This window comes from Kwoniella mangroviensis, assembly GCF_000507465.2.
Source record: "Kwoniella mangroviensis CBS 8507 chromosome 1 map unlocalized Ctg01, whole genome shotgun sequence".
In the NCBI taxonomy this organism is placed as follows: Eukaryota; Fungi; Basidiomycota; class Tremellomycetes; order Tremellales; family Cryptococcaceae; genus Kwoniella; species Kwoniella mangrovensis.
Genome location: NW_027062533.1, coordinates 2,851,652 through 2,869,764, shown reverse-complemented (window position 1 = coordinate 2,869,764; position 18,113 = coordinate 2,851,652). Strand labels below are relative to the sequence as shown.

The following is an 18,113-nucleotide window of genomic DNA, read 5'->3' as shown; positions in this document are numbered from 1 at the left end:
ATTCTTACCTATACCGAAGCATATAACGACAAAACCATTCTACAAATACATATACTACAACTTGAGCTCTGCTGGCTCCAACCAATCAACCAATCAACCAATCAACCAATCAACCAATCAACCAATCAACCAATCAACCAACCAACCAAGCCAAGATGAATCTCTCCAATATCCGAGATCACATGTTATCTCAACCTCCTTCATTCAAGAAGAAGAAGGAGTATCAGTTAGAGGAGTTACTGGGTAAAGGGGGTTTTGGAAAGGTCGTAAGAGCTACATGGACGCCCAGGGAAGGTGGGAAGAAGGAAGTTGCATTGAAGTGAGTATGGCAATGATCCTCATTTTGTCAGTACATACGCAATAGACACCATCGACTAATCATATCATCTGCTTGATCGCACTTGTACAGGATAATATCGAAAAAGCTAGTGAAGGATAATGAACAAGCTGTAATGGATGAGATCAACGTTCTGACAGGATTGGATCATCCTAATATCGTACATGTGTGGGACCATTTCGAATCGAGGGATAAGTGAGTGATCAAACCACACATATGGTTATTCACTGCTTTGAGAAATGTGTCGCACGACCAAGTCTGACTTGATCTCAAGTATCGATGGAACACTGATGTCGCCGTTTTGTCATGAACTTGCAGATTCTACCTCACATTCGAACTTGCAGTAGGAGGCGAACTATTCGATAGGATATCTGAACGAGGTAAATTCACAGAGAAGGACGCATTGGAATGTATAAGGTGGGTTTTGTCAACTTTCATCTCTCAACGGAATTATCTTCTTCTTGATGGTACTCAGTATTTGGTGCTAAATGATATATCGATATATTGGTACATTGGTATATCAGACAAATATGCTCAGCAGCGCAATATCTCCATTCCCATCAGATCGTCCATCGTGATCTCAAACCAGAGAATATCCTATACAAGACGAAAGATCCAAACTCTCAGATCGTCATTGCGGATTTCGGTATTGCCAAACACCTAGAAGATCCTGAAGAGATGCTACAAGATGCTGCGGGAAGTTTTGGATATGCTGCGCCGGAGGTATTGACGGGGAGTGGACATGGGACGAAATGCGATTGTTGGAGTATAGGGTGAGTATTCAGAATGATATCTTCCGAAGGTTTCGAGGATGAAGTGAGGAATATGATGGCAGACTGAAGAGACGTACAATCCACTGGGGTTGATACTGGGATCGAAATCGTTGGGAACAGAGGGATCTGAATCAGGAATCACCTTTGCAGTCATAAGCTGATATCTTGGTTGTCTGTAGGGTCATCGCGTATACTATATTATGTGGATATTCTCCTTTCAGAGAGACGGACAAAAACGCTTTACTCCGTGAGATGACGAAAGGCCGGGTAGTGTTCCACGAGAGGTATTGGAAGAAAGTCACGCCTACTGGTGAGCTAGATAGACTACAGCACAACGAAAAGAATCGCTAACATGGTCTGTCTACGGTTCAATAGCCAAAGACTTCATCAAAGCTTTATTGGTTGTAGATCCCAAAAAGAGGATATCAGCTACTGAGGCGTTGAAACATCCTGTAGGTTGATCCACTTGTTAAACTGCTTCCTTTAGCTTCGGTAGAGCTGACTCATCCCACACGCATAGTGGATGACGGAAGGAGCAGCAGCCGAGAACGACCTTACAGATGCGGTCATACCAGCTCTGAATGCTAAGATGAAATGGAAGAAGGCAATAAGGGTGGGCAACTGCATTCCTCCTTCGTTCTCAAAACTTCCCTACTTTCCAAATCTGGCAGACATTCCCATATTATGAGCTGCAGGCTGATTTCCAATATTGGATGACAGGCCGTTCAAGCTACCAACCGTCTCCGAGCAGGCTCACATTCAAACTCCCTTACAACCTCTTCGTCGACTTCCACCACTAATTCCACTTCGACAGAACAGCAGAATCTCTCAGCATCACCTACCACCCTGGTGCCCACCGTAGTCACGCCGCTGTCAATGACGGAGGAGGAACCGATGTCTGATTCGTACGGTTACTTTACGGCTGATGAGGAGACGCATCATGAGGTGCAAACTCCCAATAGTGCCACTAGGGATGATGCTCGACATATCAAGATTGTCAAGATGAACGATGCTGGCGTGGAAGAAGATGAAAGTGCGGATACTGGCAATAAGATCGAAAAGAGAGATTATGGTAATCCATCTATAAATATACAGAAGAATGAGGGATTGAGTGTCGAACAGAAAGAGACAAGACCTGAAACATCGAGGAAGAGTTCGGTGGAAAATGTAGTAGAGGGAGTCAAAGGGTTGATGGGTAAATTGAGACTGTAAGGAGCTTTTGGCTCTCAACGAAAGTGACATGTCGAATATTGGATAAACTACCGCATATGAGGGGAAATTAGATATTGTCGGTAATGGACTTGGGTCCAAAGAGAGATCGACTGTATCCTGTTGAATGGGTGTCTGACTTCCGAAAGGTAACGGATAATCGCTACGTGATTGTTTTTAGAAGGGTAGGAGGGTAAAACATCTGTATTTGTAAAACTTTGTCTCTTGTTTTTATCTTGATCTTCATTTTGGTCGTTTGTTGTAGGCTGTTCTAGCCATCATATCGGGTCTTATATTGTATCATAGCCATAATCAGATATGCGCATATGCATAGCTATTCCTGCTGATTGGGCTTCACGTCCTAGTCTGAACTTACATACTTTGCTCCTCGGAATTGTTGACGGACAATCCGAAACGATCTTCACGGGAGTCATCTTCGCTTCCTTTCTCCAGATGATTGGGTATACCATAGAGTCCTCAAGAGCACTGTCGGATCATTCAAACTCAGCTATAATAAGCATCGCTTTACTGCGGCCACTCCAAGATTCGTAAGTACTCGAATACAAGATTGTCAATTGGAATTATCGTTGGTCGAACATTGAAGAGTATTTCACCACTCAAATACTCGAAACTCAAACACTCGAACATTGTACTCAAGCTTATGACACACATAATCACATTACCCCCCATCTGTAAATCGATTCCTACTTTACGGATCCTCCTGAAAGCTTGAATCTGCATCATCATCATCATTGCTCTTGCTCAAATACCCAAACCAATTACTGGTACTATCATGTCACCATCCTCATCCAACACAGGAAGGGAAGATCCTGATCACAATGCTAATCACAATGCTGGAAATGGAGATACCATCATATCAATCCCCTTTGAGGATGAACGTTCAATTCGGTACATTAATACTCATACTCCCAGTCAAATTACCACACCTGATACAATCCAGTTACCTGGATTCACTTACAGACACGATGACTCGAATGAGGGTTCACTTCAAGATATTTACTCAAGCTCATTGATAGTTCATGATCCGTCTAGAGAAGATGAAGAAAGTAATATAGGTATCATGCAAGCTTTGACACTTACGGATACACGACTCCTCATTGATCAAGAAGGCCCTTACACCAACGCTAACTCAACAAGCACTGAAACAGCCGAGAACGTTGAAGCTGGCGTTGATCAGAATCCAAGTACTACCCCAGAAGAGGAAATCCCTTCCACGTCCACCCACGTTCACGTCCACGTCCACGTACAAACCCTTAATTCCTTATGTCCGATTCAAACAACCCTCATACATCTCCAACGAGAGATATCCAACATATAACGACAATCGTACATTCGGATGGACCAGTGCGATTTGCGTGAGTGTTATACTGGGTTGTGCGGTGGCTGCGTCTTTCGGATCAGAATATTATTTCCCTACGCAGACACCCACCGACGGTCCTGAACAGGGAGGGCTTGAGGGTGAGGGTAATGAGGATTACCATTTAGGTAAGGATGGGAACGGTGATTGTTATTCATTTGAGAAAGATTGTTAACTCATATCATTCAAAAGCAGTATTACATTGGTAGATGATGTATTCAAACCATATTGCAATCACATTACTCATACCGCATCTGTTACTGTCTAGGTAGGTGTTTCGCCGAAAAATCTCAATTACGATGATGCTGTTTATGATCCAAGTCAATACACATAAATATGATATTTGTATGTCAATAAGTCTACATCTACAGAATTTGTTATTCTGTCCAATTCTACAGAGATCAATCTACACATGACCCAATTTCACTGAGTTGAACATTCTTCAGCCACACTGTCGTTTCTCCCGGTATCTTCCCCCTAAAACCCTCTTCCAACTTGCCATTCGAACTTAGCAGCACCTCACCAATAGGTAACGCCACCTCATCTTTTCCGACATTCACAACCACCTGCCATCCCTCTGATCTCCTAAAATGAAGCACTTGTTCATCACGATTCTCGACCCATTCAAACTCATCTTCAGGACCTAGAAGCTGTTTCCTCAACTTGAAAGCATCCTTGTAGAGGTTCAATGTACTTTCCGGATCTTTGAGTTGGGTGTCAACAGCATAATCGGCCATCCAAAGTGGTTGAGGTAGGTGAGCTGGTTTTCCTGAGGCAAGACCGAACCCGAAATTTGCAGAGGCGGAAGACCAGGGGAGAGGTACTCTACAACCATCTCTGCCTATTTCTTCACCTTTCGTACGATGAAATGCTGGATCTTGTCGTTGTGAAGGTTCGATATCTACCACCTCTTGTAACCCTAATTCTTCACCTCTACGACATTGACAATATGAAAAAAAAAAATCAATCAGTTAGCTCGTATACTTAGGTGTGACCTAGATGAAAAGATGGCATGTTGGACTAACTGATAAATATAGGTTAACCCGGGTAAAGCGAGAATCATTAAAATAGCTGCTCTAGCCCTTCTCAAACCGCTTTCGATGTCGAGCTTGGTACTTTTGAACCTATCGGCTAAGAAAGGATCGAGGGCATTCTTGGCTACTCTTAGGTTCGAGTTGGGTACATCAGGTAAACCCAATCGAGTGGCGTGTCGAATAACCTATCACAAGTATTCTGTGAGTAATTTACGGCTTATTGAACCCTTGTTTGAGTGGGCCAAGATTGTGCTCAGTACAGTATTCACATCATGATTTGACAAAACCCAAGTGGTACTTGATTTATTTCTCTTGGCTTCCGCTATCGATCGATCGATACATTCCCGATACTCTTGTATGTTGAAGTTACAAAGTAACATATCGAATGAGAAAGCTTGACCTAACCCATCTGAAGAGGCGTATAAACCTTTTTGATCGGGTGCTACCCAAGCTTCTGCCACGGCCCTACAGTACATAGGCACAAAAATGTTTTCCGTTAGTATACATGCCTTTATGTGTGATGTATGTAGAAGTGATCGAGTTTGATTGTATAGATGAAAGCAACTCACATCAAAGGTGGATCATAGGTATCAAACAGCTTTCTCCAATCTTTATATATCTCATGCACTTCCTCTCTATCCAATAAAGGATGTTTCAAACTCCCATTCCCATTCTGCAATTTCCTCTCTGTCAATTTCTTCAACTGGGTCCATTTTAGTAGTGGTTCGGACATATCTTTTGCCAGACCGTGTGCTACATCTATACGGAATCCCGATACCCCCCTATCACCCCAGAACTTGAGTGTTGTGAGGAAATCCTCTCGAACATCGGCGTTATCCCAGTTGAAATCGGGTTGAGAGGAATCGTACCAATGGAAATACCATTGACCGTCTCCCGTTCCGGAGGGGGTCCAGGATGGTCCACCGAATATGGATTGCCAGTCTGTAGGAGGTTGGGATTTATCTGGACCCAGACCTGTATACCGAATTATTAATTATTATCAGTAAGATTAGTGAAAGTCACTGCTGATTATTGTGTACTACAAGGAGAATGACTCACCATCCCTAAAGATATATCTATCCCTCTCAGTAGAACCTTTACCAGCTTTCAAAGCATCCTTGAACCATTGATGATCATCACTCGAATGATTAGGTACGATATCCACGATAACCCTTATACCAGCTTGTTTCAATGCACGACTCATCTCATCGAACTCTTCTAATGTACCAATCTTGGGATCGACATTTCGATAATCCGCTACGTCATCTAGATATCGCCGTGCCATCAATCACGATAAAGAATCTTTATTATCTCTCGAATATGTAAGATATCTGTAAGGAAGATGGTTGATCACTCACAACCACCATCTTTCAATGCCGAAGGGTAAAAAGGACTCAACCAAACTGCGTCCACACCCAAGTCTCTCAAGTATGGGACACGGGATGTGATACCTTGTAAATCACCTATCCCATCTCCATTCAGATCGGCAAATGATCGAGGGTAGATTTGATAGACGATAGCTTGTCGCCACCAATCGGCATCTTCCATTCCATTCTGATTTAGCCATGCTATCTGACCACAGATCGGTTGATCGGTTGAAACGGAACTTACCTGATACAGTGAATACCATCACGTATCGATATTTCAGTCGTTGAGGTGATGATCACGTACAGATACTGCTGTAGGGTCGCTTCGATGCTCTTATATGTTTGTACTATGGGTACTCGAACAGATCGATCAGTCGGCGCCAAAGCCCATGCCCAGATGTTGGGTGGATCTTTCAAGTGGAGGTCCTCAGAGTGCTGATCTTAAGTTTAATCCGAAGACTGAAGACTCAGCTGATAGAGTAATTTATCAGTCGGCGCTAAATCAGATCGAGGCGCCTTCTTCCTTAAATCATATCAGCACATGGATACGTTGTATACTTGATCCTTGGTCCTTCCTTCGTGGGTATTTCGCATAGATCAGATTCAGCAATCGAAGTTATAACATGCATGATGAGAATGAACGTATATACCTAATCTATCAACAATGATCTTTACTCGATGGAAATCCCCCTGCTTCTCACCCTGCGAAGACCTACTACAATTACTCGCTATCATCATCGTCTTCTGCACCTTGTCTCTCCCTAAAAGATTTCTCAATCTCCGCTCTTCTCTTTTCCCTTATCTTCTTCTGGAGTCTTATCCAATTACCTAGAGGCGAACTCTCAACGACTTCATTCTCAAGGAACCTATCTATCTCAGCTCGATCTCTAGGTGCAAACGAGACATTTCGTCTTTTCTGTTCGATCCACGTCTTGGTAGATTCAAGCTTATCGATCAAAGTCTTTAGTTGAGATACGCCTTTGGGTGAACCAGCTTGAGATTTCTTGATATGTCGCTTGAGGGTGATGAGGACAGGTAGGACGATTTCGGGGAAAGCGATATTAAGTGAGATCAACGAATGATATTCTCCTAATAAGAAGACCAACTCTTCACCTAAACCTTCTTGGAATATTCTAGTTTTGGGATAAGCGGCGGGAGCTCTGATGATGTACTCAAAATCTAATGGTTTGAGAGTTACTTTCTTTGGATTACTTCTTTTGAATTCGGACGAATCGAGGATTTCCAATAAGAAGGGGGCCAGGGGTATGTAGACACCTGTCTTTTGGATGATTCGCATGAGGGATTGGAGAATGTGGAATCGTAAAGGGAAGTAACGCGATGATGGGAGAAGTCTAATAAGATCAAACCAGAAAAACATCAGTCTGGGTAAAGATGTCGGAATTGCATTTATGCATATGGGAAATATCACTTACCGAATAACACCCAGACTGATCTGAGTGAGAGGGAAGATCAAAGGTTTCAAAGGACTTTCTAATCCGCCATTATCCTTCTGAGTCTGTATACTTGCTGAACCAGCCAAAACCTGACTCCAGAAATCGATACAATGCACGAATTGCCAGTTGTATACGTTCTTGAACGCTTCTTGGTTTCCACCTGATCCACCTGACGTACTTGATCGAATGACGTTTCGCAAGTGGAAGGCGAGCATACGGATGAAGCCGAATGCATGCTGGTATGATAACGAGGGTGATAGTTGGTATAACTCTGATGCTGTATTTTTCATCAGGTTGAGGGATGGTAGGGTGTGAGGAGTGGTGTTTCGAAGAGGAGGTAAGAGGGATCGATAGATGTTCTATATTGACAATCCAAGTCCAATGTTAGTGAATTGCGCAAACAGAGTGATCTCGAGTTCTTAACTCACCCTCAAACACAAATCTTTTACAGCATCATCACCAATCACGAACAATTTCCTAACAGCCAAGAAAGCTGCAATTCTGACTTGATCACCTGCTGAACCCCAAAGTTCTAACAACACCTTCAGATAAGCTCTCAAATGTTTTCTGGCACCCATGATCCACGGTAACAGTTTTGTAGACTCATTTATAGCTACGAGCAGCAAAGAGCCTGCGTCTTCATCGGTAGATCCAGAAGACAGCGATGAAGGGGTGGTGGGAAGGGATTTGATAAGGTGTAAGAGTGTTGAGAAGTGGGATAGGATAAGTCGGTTGAGGGATTGATTGGGCGTTTTAGGTTGTTGTAGCTTACTGAAGACATGGAATTGTGATTAGCGGAATGTAGAGCTGCACGGCGAAAGTATGGTTTGACTCACATCCGACCATTTGCCAAAGTCTTGTAGGGGAAATGATGAGCAACGACCACAGGTGTGTATTTGAGAGCAGTCACGACAAGTTTGTTGAATACTAGCAGATATTCAAGAATCAGTTCGACTGAGATTTGATCCTTTCTCGTATTTCAGCTGGACTCACCTTGAGCACTATCGATCGAATACTTGGTATCCAAACCAGTACCTTGGTCACCATCATCTTCGTTCATGTGAGCTGCGGCACGGAAGGCCAACAACGTTTTTCGTAAGGATCGAATGGAGTGTTGCTATAATGAGATATATATCAGCTTGATCTTCGTCTATCAAGCTGCGGGCAAAGCGAATGGACGTCAGTTCGTAGACTCACCTTGAGCATACCTTCTTGCCAACCTCTCAACATCTTTCCATTTACACTGATTTTCTTCCTCTCCTCCTCTTCTTCTTCCATATCCTCATCCTCGACATCTTCATCATCACTATCCATCTCCTCATCTTCATCATCCTGCTTAGCCTTACCCTTTGATTTACCGAAATCCAACAACTCTTCATCATTTTCCTTCAAGTACTTGAAGAACTCAGGATCATTCTTTTGTAAATCCTTCATAGCCTTTTTCATCGCTTGTTCATCCAGCAAATCCTCCTCGCCGTCTTCCCCTTCCGAGTCTTCATCTTCATCTTCATCTTCCGAGTTCAACTCTTCTAATTCGGATTCGTCCCCCGCTTCGATGTCCAACCCACCTTTACCGAACAACTCATCTACCGTCTTGGCTACTCCTCCAGCTTTACCTCCTACACCTGCATCACCGACTTTCCTAGCTTCCCTTTCATCATCTTCATCATCCTCTCCATCGCCTTCCAAGTCGGATTCATCGGCATTTCCACGCTGTTTCTGCCTCTGGGCTTTCCTGTCATCTTGCTTCCTCTTGGATTGTTGCTTTGATCGTCGGTTGGCAATTTGATCTTTTAATTTACCGGACGAAGCGAACTTCTTGAATGCTTTTGATGTTTTGGCCATTGTGATACACTTTGCTCCGAATGCAGATACGGCTTGGGTATCAAGACTAGTGCAGGTGCTTTGTGTATCAATAAATGTGGAAGTGATTCTTTCCTCACACCAAGATTCAAGTGGAATCCAGAAAAATAAAAGCTCAACAAATCTGCTCGTGGCAAGTGGAGGTCATCTTCCAACCCACTTGAGGAGGTAGTGCCACAGTATTGATATCACCGCAACCCCGATCATCTTCCCCGGCCGGTGGAGGTCGACCACCTGGATGTCGATGAGACACATGACCAACAAAGAGGAACACACGCTAAAAATCATCTACGTCCTCTTCCTCCGCACGCCAAGCTAACTCATCTATAAATATTGTCATTCACCTGGACCATGCGTACAATGTCCCCGCCGGCAATTGCTTCACTCGACCCGCATGCTTACGGGATCGACTAGCTCTCATGCAGTATGGTTGCAACTCCCAGAGGCGTAAGTCGCACCTCGTGACGCCCATTCTAAGGCTTGTTCGAAATCAGACTAACAGAAGGAGAGATCGTCATTCTCTCATCATGCTGATTGAGTATCGATCAGAGGTGTTTAGATGGACATGTCATCTCCGACTTCTGTTTATCTTGGGGAGGTAGGGATCCCGTGGGGGTGATCAGCTGGATGATATATATGTACTATCTGATCTATCATTTACCATTCCCTCCATCTTCATTGAACAACATTTACCAGTCACTCTCAATCATCGTTGTTGAAGATGAGACTAACTACCTTAGTCTTCAGCTTGATTACTCCTCTAGTATCTCTTGCACTACCAGTATCTGAATACGTTCTACATGCTAGAGATGCTGGTCAAAATGTATCTAGCAATACACCAGTACTCAGTCAGCAAGCCGAATTCTCAGGTGATGTGACTCAATGCACTGGTGAGTATTCTCAGCTTGGGCTCATTCCTTTGAACCGCAGGTATCTAATGTAAATGAATCACAGGTTACAACGTCGATAACACCACTCCTTCGTCTTCAGGAGGTCTTGTGATCTACCTCACCCTTACCAACAAATGTTCAGCTTACGGAAATGACATTTCCTACCTTACCGTTTCGGTAGAATACGAAACATCATCTAGATTACATGTCCACATATACGATAATGACATTCATCAATATCAAGTCCCTCAATACGTTTTACCTCGTCCTGATGGTACCACTTCGGAAGATAAGAGCGATCTGAAATTCGAGTATAAAACTGATCCGTTTGAATTCTGGATAACACGTAAAGAAGATAATGCGATTTTGTTCGATACGAGATCGGAGAATATCCCAACATACACTGAATCGATTCAGATCGAAGGTGCTTATAGTAATTATACGGTCTTGCCTTCTCATCCATTGGTATTTGAGGATCAGTATTTACAGTTGTCCTCGGCTCTACCTAATGGTGCGAATATATATGGTCTAGGTGAAGTCATAGTACGTCTCCCAATGACCATCATCTATACGGTTGAGCTGACGTGAGATCATGGGTGAAGGCTGGAACGGGGTACAGGAGAAACGAATCTGCTACGGTTCAGACTTTCTGGACCAGGGATGTTGGTGATCCAGTGGATGAGAATATGTGTGAGGTTGCTTCCCTGAGTCCCCCGAAATCGATGTTTAACAGCTAATATCGTGTTTAGACGGTGTTCATCCGATGTATATGGAAACAAGATGGGACGAACAACGTAAGAAATTGATGTCTCATGGTGTCTTTTTGCTCAAGTAAGTTTCGCCCAACTATTGCGGATTGCCAAAACGCCCAAGATTTCAGCTGAATGCATCATGTGTCGTAGTTCGAACGGGATGGACGTGATCCTAAGAGACGGTGTGATCGAGTACAGGGCAATTGGGGGAACTTTCGATTTCTGTCAGTGTATTCGTCTTCGCACATGTCTGTCCTCTATATTCTACTTCTTTGTCAACTAACCGTTTACCATTCATCCCTTAGACTTCTTCTCCGGACCATCACCCAACCACGTAGCCTCTCAATACGCACAAGCCGTAGGTCTTCCTCAAGTCATGCCAGAATGGTCATTCGGATTCCATCTTTGTCGATGGGGATATACCTCGGTCAACGATACGAGGACCACAGTTGCGAGGATGAGGGAAGCTGGCATTCCATTGGAAGTGTGAGTCAGCCTTTCTCAAACGTTCCTCCACGGACTGGTCAAACAGCTGATGAACTTTCCCTCGGACAGACAATGGAATGATATCGATTGTGGGTATCACTAAATACTAAATGAAGGGATAAATCTCGGCTCACACAACGGCTGATATCGGATATCTCGCAGGGATGAGAGCTTATAGAGAGTTCCAATTCGATCAAAACTACGCTCCGGACGAGTATAAGGCTTTTGTGGACGAGCTGCATTCTATGAACCAGCATTACGTGAGCTACATGTCTTCATGGCTCTGTTAGCGGTAGCTCACTTTTCTTTCAGATCCCAATCATCGATGCTGCCATCGGTAAGTCAGCTGAGCAATATTTGGCAACGCCATCCTAACAATATCGAGGACCTGATGTATCTACTGCATAGGCTACCTTTACAATGATTCGGATGTAGTAAGTCAAGGAAGATACACAACTTACATTTCTTAGTTTCAAGTTTAAAGATTGCTTTATCAATCAGTTCGACGTTTACTCTCGTGGTCACGAGCTTGATGTCTGGATGAAGAACCCTGATGGGACTGAATATGTGGGAGCAGTTTGGCCAGGTGAGTTGACATCTGTATCTTGTAAGTCATTGTTCGTAGCTGAATGTAATGCTTCTGTCAGGATTCACCGTCTTCCCTGGTTAGTTCTATCAGCTGATCCAACGATCGCAACAAAAGCTGATGGATGGTGGCAGACTGGTTCAACCCTAAGATGCAGCAGGTGTGGACCGAGGCGTTTTACAACCTCAGTCAAGTAGTGGACTTTGACGGTGAGCTTCGCTATTGACTTTTACTGCCCATGATTGCAACGCTGATGGCTCTCTTTTGACGATCAGGTATCTGGCTCGATGTGGGTTCATTACCGTTCTACAGCGAACAAAGGATCACTGAAGCTGATATCTCGAAATAGATGAATGAACCTTCGTCATTCGTTGATGGTTCTGCAACCAACTCTACCATTCCGATCGAGGATACTACTGTCGTACCTCGTGAGCCGCGGCCAGACCAGCATCTACTACAATGATCGCAGCTGATAACTTGGAATAGCCAATTACACACCGCAAGCTCCTCCAGTAGATTTTCCAGAAGGTTACTGGCCGAATATATCCGGATATAGTGGCAACATAGTGAGCACCCTTGCTTATCAGCTCAGTACAGCTTATCGAAACTTCAGCTGATGCTCGTGATATCCAGACTGTAAATGGTACTTTGACTTATGGACAAAATGGTACCGCACCTAAGAACACCGCGCTTCGTCGATCATACACCGCTGAGATCCAACAAGCAAAGAGAAACGGGGGCTCTGGACCGACCACACCGGATTTGCCAGATTACATTCCTGACATACCTTATGTCGACGAACCTCCTTATCCCATCCGAAATCAGGCTGGTAGATTATCTGCTAAGACTGTTAGTCCAAATGCGACGCATTATAGGGGTTTACAAGAGTATAATGTCCACAAGTGAGTTGGGTTTTCTTGTACTCTATGGATCGCCAGTCGTACCCAGCTCGAACGAAATCGAAACTGATAGATATTGAATGCAGCTTATGGGGAACGATGGAGGAGTTGGCTATGCACGATACTCTGCTGGAGCTTAAGCCTGGGAAAAGACCTTTCATGGTGGCCAGATCAACCTTTGCTGGTATAGTGAGCTACATGATTTTCAACTCAGCTTTTGAACCTGTGACTTACAATGATAATTTCATCGCAGGGTCGAAAGACTGCTCATTGGCTTGGGGACAATTATTCTACTTTGTAAGCGAGCTCTCCAGTCAATTTCGCACAAGACTGACAAAGACTCTGCTTCGCACGATTCAGCGCATACATGAAGAGAGCCATCCAAGGAGTTTTACAGTTCAACTTGTTTGGTATTGTGGGTTATTCAATCTCTTTCTCAGATATATTGATCAATAGTTCGATTAGCTAACATGGTTGTGTGCTATCTTAGCCAATGGTCGGACCTGATACGTTAGCTATATTTTTCTCTGCTTCGCTTCGATTCAGGATCCAGCTGACGATAATTGACCTGATAGCTGTGGATTTGTAAGTTGAATTGATCTGTGTATGCATATAAGAACGAAGATAGCTGACGATGACTGTAGAATGGTAATACCGACGAGGAACTTTGTAATCGATGGATGCAATTGAGCGCATTCTTCCCGTTCTACAGGGTGAGTTGAGCTTTCATGGAGGACCAGAATTCAGCTGACCATATTGATCATACTCAGAACCACAATACGAAGTCAGTAATAACAGCTGAAGGCGACCACTTCACATTACTGCTCTAGCTGATATATTCTTCATTTATTCTAGACTCGCTTTGTCTCAAGAACCATATGTTTGGGACTCGGTACGAGATGCTAGTATCAAAGCTATCAACGCTCGATATTCCCTCTTGCCATACTGGCAGACTTTGTTCGCTAAAGCGTCTGAAGGCGGAACGTAAGTCTATCTTCGATGTATGCTGTCTTATGTGCCCATCGATGTAGCGGATAGCTGACCTAGATATTGATGATAGACCACCTGTCGTGCCACTATTCCATGAATTCCAAAACCCTTCATATCTTTCAATTGATTCTCAGTTCCTCATCGGATCTTCCATATTGGTCACACCGGTACTTCAACCAAACGAATCAACCGTCTATGGTGTTTTCCCTAATGACAATGGAGTATTCTGGGTAGATTGGTGGACCCATTCCAGAGTTGATAATTCCAACTCTGACAATATCAGTATTTCCTTACCCCTTGGTGAGATTGGTGTACATGTGAGAAGTGGCAGCGTGCTGTTGGTGTATGATCAACCGGAATATACCGTCAAGGAAACTAGGGATGGAGGATATGGGATCTTGGTGGCTCTTGATGGAAAAGGTTATGCGGAGGGAGACGCGAAAGTAGATGATGGAGCTAGTTATCCAGGTAAGCTTGAGGTTCTCTGGCACGGTAGTGAGAAGCAAGCTTATACACTGATTCTTGTATAGTCAACGAATTAACGTGTCTTTCGTTCGTCGCTTCTGATGGGAAACTATGTTCGACCCCTCAAGGGAATTATCATATTGATGGACAGGTGAATACCATCACCATCGTTGGGGTATGGAACAAGCCTTCCAAAGTCAGCTTGAATGGACAAGATGTAGATGGTAGTCAAATTGAGTATGATGATCAAGTAGGCAGGGTCAAGGTCAGTGATGTGGGAGGTGATTTGAACCAAGGATGGACTTTAAATTGGGAGTGAATCGAAAAGTAACAGGATATGGGGTAGCATATTCTTTAAGCAAAATGATATAATATGAGTGACACTCATGGCAGTGAACATGGACAGTATAGTCTCCTCCTTATGAGCGAAACAAGTATAGGAATGGGCTCTTAAACATGTATCGTCTGGTGTCTTGTGCTGCATGTATTTGCGACTGAACCAGGTGGTGAGAGCGGTGATCACCGACAGGCAGACAGACACGTCACAGCGAAGTTGATGATGATGACATGACAAGTAACGAATACAAAGCATGACTTTGCATAACAGCTTCCTTTCTCTCTTGTCCTCGCATCAACTCTATACCCATATATATTGAGATAGCGATCATCCACCAGAACATCAGAAGAGCTGAAATGCGGATATAGGAGGACCGCACACGACAGTTCGAAGAGAAGTGCACCCCCGTGTCTGTTCACCTGAGAACGCTTCGCTTCTTCCTCCTCCTCCTCCTTCTTAACAACGTATAATCAAGATGGTACCTCGTCTGGCGATATATGGTCTCTCGTCGACCCTCCTTGCCAGCGGAGTAGTATACTCCGCATTGAACACCAGGCCGAACTTTTATGCCGCTGCGGTAGCTTTGGGGAGAAGTAGCGGGGCTTTGATGGTGAGTGCTAGGCTGGCTTATAGCGAGGGTGTATATTGGATGATCTGGGGACGACAGATCAAGGGTCACACAAGGGTGACATCGACAATGGCAACCATCCATTGCAAAAGTCTTTGCTGACCTTAGGTGTTTTATATCCATACATAGGTCTTAGCCAACTTTGCATTGTTCAATACCATCTTATTTGGCATTGGCCTGAAGAAGATCTTCTTTGGTCAGTTGAGGGCTATAGAATATGAGGTGTGTTGCATTCGCATGACAGATCCCCCGTGTCAGCTTCCGATCGTCGGTCTTTTTGGATCAAAGTATAAGCTGATTATAATGTCACGATAGCACTTATTCGAGAGATTGTGGATATTCTTGACGGAGTCATTATTAGCTTTAACCATATTCAGGTAAGTGATCACTCATCGTAACCGCTACTCAAACTGTACTACCCATGTTGCTTCGAATCAAGAAGTCCCTGACTAACTTTGATTACTGTAGAGACGACTTCTCAGCACCTTTCGCTTTTATGTACTGTCTACTGCTGTTTCTAAAATGCTTCCATTGGATAACAGCAGATAGGGTGGATTATGTGAGTCTCTTGTCATGTTGTGCGATCGACGATGGCTGCAGATACTGATTTTCATTGTGTTGTGTGTTCATTTTCAGATGGATCAAATACCACCTCCAGGTCCACCCACATTATATCACATCCGAATAACCTCGATCATCGTCTTATTGGCGATCTTCGATTTCGCCCTGGTATCATATTCGATAGAAGCTATTCTATCGGAAGGTGTCTCAGCAATGGTACTATTCGCATCTGAATTCACCATTCTGAACGCTTCGATCTTAGGTACCGCTGCTAGATATGCGGTTGGACTAGTAGACCTGAGAAGAGCAAGAGGAAGAGCAGATGCTCCTCCTTGGGAAGAGAAATCTATGTGGTTGTTTTATGTTGACCTGACTGTCGGTAAGCGACCATGTGCCTTTTTCCCTGTCCGCTATCTGTTCATGTGCTGACATGATACTTCAGACTTCATGAAACTCCTCACATACCTCTCTTTCTTCCTTGTCATTCTTCTTCACTACGGTCTTCCACTGCATATCCTTCGAGACGTTTATATGACATTACGGTCATTCATCTCTCGCTGTGGTGATCTTATTAGATACCGAAGAGCCACGAGAGATATGGACGCCCTCTATCCCGATGCGACTGAAGAAGAGATGGAAAGAGGTGGAGATAGAACATGTATAATATGCAGGGAGGAAATGATCCCTCGAGCAGTAGCTGAAAGAGAAGGAAACACTGGTAGTGGAGAGGGTGGAGGACCCAATGAGACGCCGAAGAAATTGGCTTGTGGACATATATTCCATTTCCATTGTCTGAGAAGTTGGTTGGAAAGGCAACAAAGCTGTCCTACCTGGTGAGCTATATATTTTGGCTTCACAAAGCAGTGCAGTAGCTGACATACACTGATGGTCTTTATCTGTAGTCGAAGAGATGTCCTGCATACCCCTGCACCAGCACCTGGTCGAGCGGCAGCTCAGCGGAATGCTGCTGGAGGTAATCCGCCACCCGCCCAGCCTGGAGCTGTACCTCAGCAGCCTCAGCAGCAAGATAGGAACAACATACAACAAGCGTACAACGAGTACTTTCAATTACCCAGAATGGGATGGGATAACCCAGTACCAGTACCACAGCCCACTGCCTTACCACAAGCTGGCAGTCAGGGGAATACAGCGCGAAGGGAGGATAGTATAGACGAAAGACTACAAAGGGGTATATGGGGTGGTCCGATCATTCCTGGTCGCTTCTTCCCGGCTCCTTTAGGTGCTGCACCAAGATTCCAACAGTCTTCTACCCATGCTGGACCTAGTTCTCCCTTCACTCCTCCCCTTTCACAACCTTCATCAAGCAGAATTACTCAGCCCGCAGGTCAAAATCCACCACCGACCATATCAAGAAGGGAATTTCACCTTTCTGTGCCTGCTACACCACAGATGTCAGGCAGCGTCACTCCGTTCTCTTCGAATCCTCCTGTTGTCTTCTCTCCCACTGGTACAGCTAGACCTATACCGCAAGTAGAAGGAGAAAATGACGACAAAGAGGTTGAGGAAGTTGTGGAAGTGGATGAAGTAGCGGTGAGAAGAAAAGCTGCTGAAGCTGCCTTGAAAAGATTTGGGGGCTCGACATTCCATTCTGCATCGATAGGGAAGGTTAAAGGCAAAGGCAAAGAAAAGGAAGTACCAGTCGAAGCTCAAGTTGGAAACCAGAATGAAAATATCAATTTGGATGATTGGGAAACTTTACCTACCGTTCATCCGAGATTGATTCCTTCGTCTTCCGATTTACTCGGCGACCGACAACACCAGCATCCAAATCTGAGCGATTCAAGTAGTGTGACGGCGGCAGGTAGCTTGGAAGAGAGGATCCAGGTATTGAGAAAGGTTGATGAGACAATTTGGGGGTTGGTAGGTGAATTAACGAGATTACAAAGCAGTTGGCAAGCAGAACGAGAGGGACTCGACTCCATTTCTGACAAAGAGGAAGGGTCGGGACCAGGGCCAGTGGGAAGACCTAGATTAGAGATTCCTGATGAAGATCAACAGTAGAGGTATTTGTTGTTGAAATAATTCATATCATACGTCTATGCATGGTGATCATATACGATGATTTGCATCCGATAATCTCGGT

At 44.2% G+C, this 18,113-nt stretch overlaps 6 protein-coding genes across 6 annotated transcripts; 4 read left to right on the top strand and 2 right to left on the bottom strand.

The window, feature by feature from the left end:
• Positions 1-155: 155 nt before the first annotated feature.
• Positions 156-2,322, top strand: I203_101060 (uncharacterized protein; the record flags this gene model as incomplete). The annotated part of the gene is made up of 8 exons (XM_019146017.1): positions 156-319; positions 410-532; positions 656-754; positions 862-1,110; positions 1,290-1,420; positions 1,486-1,562; positions 1,631-1,723; positions 1,831-2,322. The coding sequence occupies 8 exons, from the start codon at positions 156-158 to the stop codon at positions 2,320-2,322; spliced, it is 1,428 nt and encodes a 475-aa protein (XP_019004576.1).
• Positions 2,323-3,112: 790 nt separating this feature from the next.
• I203_101059 (uncharacterized protein) lies at positions 3,113-3,658 on the top strand (the record flags this gene model as incomplete). Its single annotated transcript, XM_019146016.1, has 1 exon — positions 3,113-3,658. The coding sequence occupies one exon, from the start codon at positions 3,113-3,115 to the stop codon at positions 3,656-3,658; it is 546 nt and encodes a 181-aa protein (XP_019004575.1).
• Positions 3,659-4,098: 440 nt separating this feature from the next.
• Positions 4,099-6,279, bottom strand: I203_101058 (uncharacterized protein; the record flags this gene model as incomplete). Its single annotated transcript, XM_019146015.1, has 6 exons — positions 4,099-4,630; positions 4,723-4,916; positions 5,001-5,196; positions 5,301-5,706; positions 5,791-5,997; positions 6,090-6,279. 6 exons carry the CDS (start codon positions 6,277-6,279, stop codon positions 4,099-4,101), a joined length of 1,725 nt encoding a protein of 574 aa, XP_019004574.1.
• Positions 6,280-6,819: 540 nt separating this feature from the next.
• Positions 6,820-9,397, bottom strand: I203_101057 (uncharacterized protein; the record flags this gene model as incomplete). Its single annotated transcript, XM_019146014.1, has 6 exons — positions 6,820-7,450; positions 7,532-7,911; positions 7,981-8,323; positions 8,389-8,479; positions 8,546-8,669; positions 8,750-9,397. The coding sequence occupies 6 exons, from the start codon at positions 9,395-9,397 to the stop codon at positions 6,820-6,822; spliced, it is 2,217 nt and encodes a 738-aa protein (XP_019004573.1).
• A 739-nt stretch (positions 9,398-10,136) lies between these two features.
• On the top strand, positions 10,137-14,802 carry I203_101056 (uncharacterized protein; the record flags this gene model as incomplete). The annotated part of the gene is made up of 27 exons (XM_065516801.1): positions 10,137-10,305; positions 10,370-10,848; positions 10,908-10,995; positions 11,055-11,136; positions 11,208-11,281; positions 11,363-11,543; positions 11,613-11,632; positions 11,706-11,803; positions 11,856-11,880; positions 11,952-11,977; positions 12,045-12,129; positions 12,191-12,208; positions 12,264-12,338; positions 12,405-12,418; positions 12,479-12,557; positions 12,616-12,695; positions 12,763-13,031; positions 13,115-13,217; positions 13,282-13,325; positions 13,389-13,443; positions 13,519-13,538; positions 13,604-13,613; positions 13,673-13,741; positions 13,799-13,812; positions 13,884-14,012; positions 14,089-14,486; positions 14,549-14,802. The coding sequence occupies 27 exons, from the start codon at positions 10,137-10,139 to the stop codon at positions 14,800-14,802; spliced, it is 2,958 nt and encodes a 985-aa protein (XP_065373619.1).
• Positions 14,803-15,295: 493 nt separating this feature from the next.
• On the top strand, positions 15,296-18,031 carry I203_101055 (uncharacterized protein; the record flags this gene model as incomplete). Its single annotated transcript, XM_019146012.1, has 7 exons — positions 15,296-15,430; positions 15,578-15,670; positions 15,764-15,825; positions 15,917-16,007; positions 16,085-16,388; positions 16,452-16,842; positions 16,912-18,031. 7 exons carry the CDS (start codon positions 15,296-15,298, stop codon positions 18,029-18,031), a joined length of 2,196 nt encoding a protein of 731 aa, XP_019004571.1.
• Positions 18,032-18,113: the final 82 nt, after the last annotated feature.